Here is an 11,648-nt window from a genome sequence, read left to right as displayed (position 1 = left end):
GGTCACGTTAAATCGGACATTGTAATTATCACAACACTCACAAATACGAAAACACACACACACACACACACACACGCACACACACACACACACACTGAGGGTTATCTTGTGGAATGTGGCAGTGGCATGGGGTAAATAAGTGAAGAAACACATTTGCTCTCTCGAGAGAGAAAGGGTAATGAAATATAACAATTTACACCATAGAATTACTAAACGTATGTAGTTATTACTAAAATTATTACAACTTAGCTAATTCTATTTATATGATTTACAAACCAGAAACTCCCGAAACTAATTTATTCATTTTCTCCTTTCCACCCCTGAATTAGTCCTTTTGGAAGTTTTAATTGGTAAACTCTCTCTTTCTATCTCCCCCCTCTTTCTCTCTCTTTCTCTCTCTTTCTCTCTTTCTCTCTCTTTCTCTCTGTCTCTCTCTTTCTCTCTTTCTCTCTCTTTCTCTCTCTTTCTCTCTCTTTCTCTCTCTTTCTCTCTTTCTCTCTCTTTCTCTCTGTCTCTCTCTTTCTCTCTTTCTCTCTCTTTCTCTCTCTTTCTCTCTGTCTCTCTCTTTCTCTCTCTTTCTCTCTGTCTCTCTCTTTCTCTCTTTCTCTCTCTTTCTCTCTCTTTCTCTCTGTCTCTCTTTCTATCTCCCCCCTCTTTCTCTCTGTCTCTCCATCTCTCTCTTTCTCTCTTTCTCTCTCTTTCTCTCTGTCTCTCTCTTTCTCTCTTTCTCTCTCTTTCTCTCTTTCTCGCCATCTCTCTCTTTCTCTCCATCTCTCTCTTTCTATCTCCCCCTCTTTTCTCTCCATCTCTCTCTTTCTATCTCCCCCTCTTTTCTCTCTATCTCTCTCTTTCTATCTCCCCCTCTTTCTCTCCGTCTCTCTCTTTCTTTCTCCCCCTCTTTCTCTCCATCTCTCTCTTTCTATCTCCCCCTCTTTCTCTCCATCTCTCTCTTTCTATCTCCCCCTCTTTCTCTCCATCTCTCTCTTTCTATCTCCCCCTTTTTCTCTCCATCACTCTCTTTCTATCTCCCCCTCTTTCTCTCCATCTCTCTCTTTCTATCTCCCCCTCTTTCTCTCCATCTCTCTCTTTCTATCTCCCCCTTTTTCTCTCCATCACTCTCTTTCTATCTCCCCCTCTTTCTCTCCATCTCTCCATCTCTCTCTTTCTGTCCTGTGTCCTCCACAACAATGTACATAGTGTGGCAGACATAAACGGACGGCTTGTTTAGGACGAACAGAGGGAAAGAGGGGGGGGGAGACGGACGAGAGAAAGAGGGGGATAGAGAAGAGGAGAGTAAGAGGATGGTGGTGGGGGGGGGGGGGGGGGGTGACAAAGAGAAAGAGAGACGATCCAGCTGTGACAGACAACAGAACAAACCAGCATCTCTCTGACATGCACACAGTGGCATTGTTTTAGAGGGAGGGATGTAGCTAGCTGATAAGGTTGGAGAGAAATGGATGATTCCCTTCCTCCCCCTGTTGGCTGGGACGCCTCAACAGAAAACAGTCGTCTGCTGCGCTGGAGTGTGAAAGACATTGTGAGAGTTTAGAGATCCCAGTAGCTTTTTAGGAGCAGAGACTTTTATTGACTCCAATAAAGTAAATGTCGTGGACAGTCGAGACCTTTTTCCTTCGTCACTATAGAGGCAGAGATATTGATCTTTAATCGGCCTATTGTTGTATATATATATATATATATATATATATATATATATATATATATATTCACAACTCAATTTGTTGTTGTTTTCTCTAACAGCTAAACTGGGTGTTTTAATGCGTTTTTGGTTTTTTTACACCATGTTTTTGTTTTCACATCACAAGGTCTAAAAAAAAAAGAAAAAAGATGATGATTGTGTATCTGAATCTTTCCATACTTAGTATATATACACATACATACATAGTCTATGCAAATAGAAGTGATTTAACAATTCAACTTTTCTAGTATTATAAAATGACAACATTTGGACGGAACAAACGGTAACCGAGAGAGAGAGAGACAGAGAGAGAGACAGAGAGAGAGAGAGAGAGAGAGAGAGAGAGAGAGAGAGACAGAGAGAGAGAGAGAGAGAGAGAGAGAGAGAGAGAGAGAGAGAGAGAGAGAGAGAGAGAGAGAGAGAGAGAAAAAGACAGGTCGTTATTATAATATCGATAATGCAACTCGTTTTGGGTGGATAATTGGATTGGTTTGGGGTCAACCCAGAAGGCTACTTCCTTATTTATTATGACTTTCGCTTAAATTACTTAAATATTGTTCCCAAAATAACATGTAAGGAATAACATTTCATGTGTCCTAGGCCTATGAAAATTACGCATCAAATATGAAGGTAAAAATTAGTTAACAGAAGGCTACTGTAGCTTAGACTACTTAATGTCATCCCAATTTGGTCTCACATCCATCACCCAGGGAGGTTTAAACACACCTGTCTCATGTCCTCTCATCCCAACCGATCACACACACGCGCGCGAGCACACACGCACACGCACACACACGCACAGCGCACGGCTCTGTGGACCAGTAGGTCGCGTCTACGTCGGGTCCAGAGAGAGTAGGGCGAACTGCTAGAAGACAGAGTGGAGGTCATCTACACAGACGCAGTCAAATGCTCGATATTGACGTACAACGTCTTCCCGAAGACTCCTACCCTAGGTATCCATTGTCCTGCAATCAACAAGGTAACGAAATATATATACAAGAAGAATCGAACGAAGTCGAAGAATTTCTCTGGGACATTATTTAACGATGTATTGATCGTTTTTCCAACGCGGAATTCGCGTTGTGCGACTTCTCTATGGCTATTTCTAATAGGGGCTACCACTGAATGAGGTATAATAATTCTACCTGTTCACTTTTTTTGTGGATTGTTTTTATATTTAAAACGCTTGTTTTAGGCGTTGATGATTTAAAAACAAAACATGTAATATATATATATATATAAAGGGAAGGGAATAAAAGGAACAATAAAATAATTTTGTTCAGGTATCGCTCCTAAAACCGGAGAGGGAATCTCTCTCTATTTTTTGAACAAGGAGTGGATTTATGAGCGATAATAATTCCACGTTAGGACTTGGACTATAGTTGCCACAGCAGAGACATTTGGACACGCCGCCAGTCCCGACTGCGTGATGTATCCGTGAGAGTTGACCCCGATACAACGCAACTGTTTCGGCCGGACTCACAGGGAGCGGGGGGAGTTCATGGAGGTTATTAGTGGGACCCGCTAGGATGGACGTGGTGGATGAAACCGAAGCGTTACAGAGATTCTTTGAGGGTAAGAACAATACACATTTATTTACAATATAGGCCATGTTAATGGGTTTTGTGTTGAATTTAAATGTGTGCCGGAACTAGGCTAAACAAATAATAGTCTCAGGTTGCACCTGACTGAATGGCACCCTCTTTACCAGAACTCACGCAACCTCGTTTCTCATTTTCTTACGGAAAGAAAACACTGTGTGAAAAACGTTGGATATATCGTAGTTCTTCTCATTCGTTGTCATATATTATTAGTGCACGTGCTATAGGCTAATTGTACTATTATCTAAAGCGGTTGGCCATTTTCACTGGGCCGGACAGTGTTGTTAAATGGAATATAGGACTACTATATAGGCTGCAGACCACGAACAAAAACACAGTGAAATGTCTTTTCAACTTCGTAGCCCTCTTTTTGTGTCTGTGTCTAATCGTGCCAGGTTTTGTATTCGACATCAGCGTTTGAATAGCATGCCTGTTATATAAACTCTACGGTTAGTGCACTGTGTAAGTACTCTAGTGCAGTGGTTCTCAAGCCTGGTCCTGGGGAACCAAAGGTGTGTCCATTTTTAGTATTTTTTTTTGTCCTAGCGCTACACACCTGATTAAAATCGTCAACTCATCAGGTTTTGATTATTTGAATCCAGTGTGTAGCGCTAGGGGGAAAAAACAACAAAAAAATAATGTACACACCTTTGGTTCCCCAGGACCAGGATTGAGAACCATTGCACTAGAGTACTCTATGTAATGAATTATAATGGATGAGTTTCAGAGCTGATAGTTCCAACAATGAAGAAAAGCAAGCAGGCTGAACCAGGAAGGTAGATGAGGATTCTTTTCTTTCCCTCAGACTTTTGGCCCCTTTAGGCTATAAAAGATTTTAAATTAATTTTATAGAAGATTTTTTTTTTTTTAAAGGCTCTTGCAGATGTCTTTTGATTTGAATGATTGGGAGTTCCTCAAATAACTCAGTAATAAAAGATCAAAACAAGAACTAGAAAGAGTTGGAATGGTAAACAAAGTTGTTAAGAGCAAATGTGATGGTGACGAGTCGCAGGACTTGAAGAATGGGGAGAACGGGGAGTTCTGAGGAGAAAAGGGGAGGAGGAGAGAGAGAGAGGAATGCAGCATGAAGATAAATGGTGTGGTTTATAAAGGGGGTAAACTGGGGGTACACCGTGCGAGAGAGAGAGAGAGAAACCCAGACAGAGCGTATTACCGTTTGACATAATCCTTCGACGTAGAGTCTCAGGTTTACAGTCTCAGGTCTGTGTAAAACTGATACATATTTACATCTGTGTAAAACTGATACATATTTACATCTGTGTAAAACTGATACATATTTACATCTGTGTAAAACTGATACATATTTACATCTGTGTAAAACTGATACATATTTACATCTGTGTAAAACTGATACATATTTACATCTGTGTAAAACTGATACATATTTACATCTGTGTAAAACTGATACATATTTACATCTGTGTAAAACTGATACATATTTACATCTGTGTATCTGATACATATTTACATCTGTGTAAAACTGATACATATTTACCTCTGTGTAAAACTGATACATATTTACATCTGTGTAAAACTGATACATATTTACCTCTGTGTAAAACTGATACATATTTACATCTGTGTAAAACTGATACATATTTACATCTGTGTAAAACTGATACATATTTACATCTGTGTAAAACTGATACATATTTACCTCTGTGTAAAACTGATACATATTTACATCTGTGTAAAACTGATACATATTTACATCTGTGTAAAACTGATACATATTTACATCTGTGTAAAACTGATACATATTTACATCTGTGTAAAACTGATACATATTTACATCTGTGTAAAACTGGTGATTTGAAATAGGCACCTGGTAACCCAAAAGTAAAAATATGGTTCTAAATACATTTACCGGGACTCCTAATATTCATGCCCACTATGTGAACACCCTACTACGGCCCTCTGTCAATGGGGGCCGTCCTGAGTGCTTTATGGACCGTTTAAAATATTTGTGTGGATGCGGATTAGGATATACCTCTGTGCAACTGGTGATTTGAAATAGGCACCTGGTAACCCAAAAGTAAAATCTCAGGTTTACTGTCTGTGTAAAACTGAGATATGTTATTTTACAGAGGTTACGGTTGTTACAAATTATTATTGTTTTCTACATTATAATAAATTATAATTGTTTACTACATTATAATAAATCATAATTGTTTACTACATTATAATACATTATAATTGTTTACTACATTATAATAAATTATAATTGTTTAATACATTATAATAAATTATAATTGTTTACTACATTATAATAAATTATAATTGTTTACTACATTATAATAAATCATAATTGTTTACTACATTATAATAAATTATAATTGTTTAATACATTATAATAAATTATAATTGTTTAATACATTATAATAAATTATAATTGTTTACTACATTATAATAAATTATAATTGTTTAATACATTATAATAAATTATAATTGTTTAATACATTATAATAAATTATAATTGTTTACTACATTATAATAAATTATAATTGTTTACTACATTATAATAAATTATAATTGTTTACTACATTTTATACTTTACTACAGTACTGACATTTTTTTTGCATCCCATCCAGTCCCTTTTCTTAGTTGTTGTGGGGTCAAATAACTGTTTAACGGTTATAACTGTATCACTTTGCTAAGTTCGATGATGTTGTGGTTATGGTTGTTGTGATACCCTGAAAACGACCCTAATTCAGCCACACCTGTTGCTGAGGGGTGTATAAAATCGAGCACACAACCATGCAATCTCCATAGACAAACAATCTGCAGTAGAATGGCCCGTACTGAAAAGCTCAGTGACTTTCAACGTGGCACCGTCATCAGATGCCACCTTTCCAACCAGTCGGTTCGTCCAAGTTCTACCTCGCTAGAGCTTTAATGGTCGACTGTGCTGTTCACACAAGCTCACAGAATGGGAATGGCGAGTGCTGGTCAACTGTAAGTGCTGTTATTGTGAAGTGGAAACGTATAGGAGCAACAACGGCTCAGCCGCGAAGTGGTAGGCCACACACGCTCGCAGAATGGGAATGGCGAGTGCTGAAGCGCATAGTACGTGAAATCGTGTTGTCCTCGGGTTGCAACACTCACATCAGCACAAGAACTGTTCGTCGGGAGCTTCAGGAAAATGGGTTTCTTTTGGCCGAGAAGCCTCACACAAGCCTAAGATCACCATGCGCAATGCCAAGCGTCGGCTGGAGTGGTGTAAAGCTCGCCGCCATTGGACTCTGGAGCAGTGGGAACGCGTTCTCTGGAGTGATGAATCACGCTTCAAATCCAATTTTATTTGTCACATACACATGGTTAGCAGATGTCAATGCGAGTGTAGCGAAATGCTTGTGCTTCTAGTTCCGACAATGCAGTAATAACCAGCGAGTAATCTAACCTAACAATTCCACTACTACTACCTTATACACACAAGTGTAAAGGGATGAAGAATATGTACATGAAGATATATGAATGAGTGATGGTACAGAACGGCATAGGCAAGATGCAGTAGATGGTATCGAGTACAGTATATACATATCAGATGAGTAATGTAGGGTATGTAAACAAAGTGGCTAGTGATACATGTATTACATAAAGATGCAGTAGATGGTATCGAGTACAGTATATACATATCAGATGAGTAATGTAGGGTATGTAAACAAATAAAGCACAGAATCGTCTAGAAGGTCTGTATGTATGCTGAAGCGTTAAGATTTCCCTTCACTGGAACTAAGGGGCCCGATCCATGAAAAACAGCTTGTCACCATCTGGGAAAGTCTTGATTTCCGACTGATGAATCTGGGTTTGGCAGATGCCAGGAGAACTCTACCTGCCCAAATTGCATAGTGCCAACTGTAAAGTTTGGTGGAGGAGGAATAATGGTCTGGGGCTGTTTTTCGTGGTTTGGGCTAGTGCCCTTAGTTCCAGTGAAGGGAAATCTTAATGTTGCAGCAAACAGGGACATTCTAGTTGATTCTGTGCTTCCAACTTTGTGGCAACAGTTTGGGGAAGTCCCTTTCCTGTTTCAGCATGACAATGCCCCAGTGCACAAAGCGAGGTCCGTACAGAAATAGTTTGTCAAGATCGGAGTGGAAGAACTTGACTGGCCTGCACAGAGTCCTGACCTCAACCCCATCAAAAAACCTTTTGGATGAATTGGAATGCTGACTGCGAGCCATGCCTAATCTCCCAACATCTGTGCCCGACCTCACTAAAGCTCTTTGTGGCTGAATGGAAGCAAGTCCCTGCAGCAATGTTCCAACATCTAGTGAAAATCCTTCCTGTTATAGCAGCAAACCAACTCCATATTAATGCCATTAATTAGATGTTCAACGAGCAGGTGTCCACATACTTCTGGTCATGTAGTGTGTGTATTACTCATTGCCCTATACAGTGGGGCAAAAAAGTATTTAGTCAGCCACCAATTGTGCAGGTTCTCCCACTTAAAAAGATGAGAGAGGCCTGTCATTTCCATCATAGGTACACTTCAACTATGACAGATAAAATAAGAAAAAAAATCCAGAAAATCACATTGTAGGATTTTCTTTCCTTTACACGGATCAGTCGCCCTGGTCCCTTTGCAGAAAAACAGCTCCAAAGCATGATGTTTCCACCCCCATGCTTCACAGTAGGTATGGTGTTCTTTGAATGCAACTCAGCATTCTTTGTCCGCCAAACACGACGAGTTGAGGTTTTACCAAAAAGTTCTATTTTGGTTTCATCTGACCATATGACATTCTCCCAATCTTCTTCTGGATCATCCAAATGCCTGGACATGTACTGGCTTAAGCAGGGGGACACGTCTGCCACTGCAGGATTTTAGTCCCTGGTGGTGTAGTGTGTTACTGATGGTAGGCTTTGTTACTTTGGACCCAGCTCTCTGCAGGTCATTCACTAGGTCCCCCCGTGTGGTTCTGGGATTTTTGCTCACCGTTCTTGTGATCATTTTGACCCCACGGGGTGAGATCTTGCGTGGAGCCCTAGATCGAGGGAGATTATCAGTGGTCTTGTATGTCTTCCATTTCCTAATAATTGCTCCCACAGTTGATTTCTTCAAACCAAGCTGCTTACCTATTGCAGATTCAGTCTTCCCAGCCTGGTGCAGGTCTACAATTTTGTTTCTGGTGTCCTTTGACAGCTCTTTGGTCTTGGCCATAGTGGGGTTTGGAGTGTGACTGTTTGAGGTTGTGGACAGGTGTCTTTTATACTGATAACAAATTCAAACAGGTGCCATTAATATAGGTAACGAGTGGAGGACAGAGGAGCCTCTTAAAGAAGAAGTTACAGGTCTGTGAGAGACAGAAAGCTTGCTTGTTTGTAGGTGACCAAATACTTATTTTCCACCATAATTTGCAAATAAATTCATTAAAAATCCTACAATGTGATTTTCTGGATTTTTTTTTCTCATTTTGTCTGTGATAGTTGAAGTGTACCTATGATGAAAATTACAGGCCTCTCATCTTTTTAAGTGGGAGAACTTGCACAATTGGTGGCTGACTAAATACTATTTTGCCCCACTGTATAACTCATGGGTATTACTCATTGCCGTATATAACTCACGGGTATTACTCATTGCCCTATATAACTCACGGGTATTACTCATTGCCCTATATAACTCATGGGTATTACTCGTCCCCCTATATAACTCATGGGTATTACTCATTGCCCTATATAACTCACGGGTATTACTCATTGCCCTATATAACTCATGGGTATTACTCATTGCCTTATATAACTCACGGGTAATACTCATTGCCCTATATAACTCATGGGTATTACTCATTGCCCTATATAACTCACGGGTATTACTCGTCCCCCTATATAACTCATGGGTATTACTCATTGCCTTATATAACTCACGGGTATTACTCATTGCCGTATATAACTCACGGGTATTACTCATTGCCCTATATAACTCATGGGTATTACTCATTGCCCTATATAACTCACGGGTATTACTCGTCCCCCTATATAACTCATGGGTATTACTCATTGCCTTATATAACTCACGGGTATTACTCATTGCCCTATATAACTCATGGGTATTACTCATTGCCCTATATAACTCACGGGTATTACTCGTCCCCCTATATAACTCATGGGTATTACTCATTGCCCTATATAACTCACGGGTATTACTCATTGCCCTATATAACTCACGGGTATTACTCATTGCCCTATATAACTCATGGGTATTACTCATTGCCGTATATAACTCACGGGTATTACTCATTGCCCTATATAACTCATGGGTATTACTCATTGCCCTATATAACTCATGGGTATTACTCATTGCCCTATATAACTCATGGGTATTACTCATTGCCCTATATAACTCATGGGTATTACTCATTGCCGTATATAACTCACGGGTATTACTCATTGCCCTATATAACTCACGGGTATTACTCATTGCCCTATATAACTCATGGGTATTACTCATTGCCCTATATAACTCATGGGTATTACTCATTGCCCTATATAACTCACGGGTATTACTCATTGCCCTATATAACTCATGGGTATTACTCATTGCCTTATATAACTCATGGTTATTACTCATTGCCCTATATAACTCATGGGTATTACTCATTGCCCTATATAACTCATGGGTATTACTCATTGCCCTATATAACTCATTGGTATTACTCATTGCCCTATATAACTCATGGGTATTACTCATTGCCCTATATAACTCATAGGTATTACTCGTCCCCCTATATAACTCATGGGTATTACTCATTGCCCTATATAACTCATGGGCATTACTCGTCCCCCTATATAACTCATGGGCATTACTCATTGCCCTATATAACTCATGGTTATTACTCATTGCCCTATATAACTCATGGGTATTACTCATTGCCCTATATAACTCATGGGTATTACTCATTGCCCTATATAACTCATTGGTATTACTCGTCCCCCTATATAACTCATGGGTATTACTCGTTGCCCTATATAACTCATGGGTATTACTCGTTGCCCTATATAACTCATGGGTATTACTCATTACCCTATATAACTCATGGGCATTACTCATTGCCCTATATAACTCATGGGTATTACTCATTGCCCTATATAACTCATGGGTATTACTCGTCCCCCTATATAACTCATGGGTATTACTTATTGCCCTATATAACTCATGGGCATTACTCATTGCCCTATATAACTCATGGGTATTACTCATTGCCCTATATAACTCATGGGTATTACTCGTCCCCCTATATAACTCATGGGTATTACTTATTGCCCTATATAACTCATGGGCATTACTCATTGCCCTATATAACTCATGGGCATTACTCATTGCCCTATATAACTCATGGGTATTACTCATTGCCCTATATAACTCATGGGCATTACTCATTGCCCTATATAACTCATGGGCATTACTCATTGCCCTATATAAGTCATACCTGTCAAGAAATGCAGTTTCTGCGTGGTCAAATCCAGTGTATGACAGATAGGACCGATTCGTTGTGTATGTTTGACCGTTGGGGAAATCCCTTTAGGAGACGGCTCCCGCTACGGCTCAGTGATTGATGTGACTACTGTGTCAGACCTTCCCAGTAATGTGTCATTGTGTAATGTTGTGTTGAAACACAGTGTCAAGTGTTTAGAGAGACAAGAGACCATAAAGACGGAACATGTACCTCAAAGGGCACTCTATTCCCTATTTAGTGCACTACTTTTGACCAGGGGCTATAGGGAATAGGGTGCACTACTTTTGACCAGGGGCTATAGGGAATAGGGTGTACTACTTTTGACCAGGGGCTATAGGGAATAGGGTGCACTACTTTTGACCAGGGGCTATAGGGAATAGGGTGCACTACTTTTGACCAGGGGCTATAGGGAATAGGGTGTACTACTTTTGACCAGGGGCTATAGGGAATAGGGTGTACTACTTTTGACCAGGGGCTATAGGGAATAGGCTGCACTACTTTTGACCAGGGGCTATAGGGAATAGGGTGCACTACTTTTGACCAGGGGCTATAGGGAATAGGGTGCACTACTTTTGACCAGGGGCTATAGGGCATAGGGTGCACTACTTTTGACCAGGGGCTATAGGGAATAGGGTGCACTACTTTTGACCAGGGGCTATAGGGAATAGGGTGTACTACTTTTGACCAGGGGCTATAGGGAATAGGGTGCACTACTTTTGACCAGGGGCTATAGGGAATAGGGTGTACTACTTTTGACCAGGGGCTATAGGGCATAGGGTGCACTACTTTTGACCAGGGGCTATAGGGAATAGGGTGCACTACTTTTGACCAGGGGCTATAGGGCATAGGGTGCACTACTTTTGACCAGGGGCTATAGGG

The 11,648-nt window shown here is 40.1% G+C and overlaps 1 protein-coding gene across 6 annotated transcripts in view; it reads left to right on the top strand.

Moving 5' to 3' along the window:
• Positions 1-2,486: 2,486 nt before the first annotated feature.
• The window catches only part of LOC110515904 (myelin regulatory factor), a 142,449-nt gene continuing 133,287 nt past the window's right edge, over positions 2,487-11,648 (top strand). For 4 of the 6 annotated variants that reach the window (XM_036968502.2, XM_036968501.2, XM_036968499.2 and 1 more), the window contains exon 1: positions 2,493-3,271. In XM_036968502.2, the coding sequence (XP_036824397.1) occupies positions 3,226-3,271 (46 nt within the window). In that variant the 5' untranslated portion in view covers positions 2,493-3,225. Of the gene's footprint in view, positions 3,272-11,648 lie in introns of all 6 variants that reach the window. The other 2 variants (XM_090230936.1, XM_036968500.2) reach the window with 1 other exon arrangement.

The sequence above is a fragment of the Oncorhynchus mykiss genome, chromosome 4, assembly GCF_057628025.1.
Source record: "Oncorhynchus mykiss isolate SJ-2025 chromosome 4, ASM5762802v1, whole genome shotgun sequence".
Classification (NCBI taxonomy): domain Eukaryota; kingdom Metazoa; phylum Chordata; class Actinopteri; order Salmoniformes; family Salmonidae; genus Oncorhynchus; species Oncorhynchus mykiss.
Note: the sequence above shows the minus strand (reverse complement) of the source record. Positions and strands in the feature narration are given on the sequence as shown.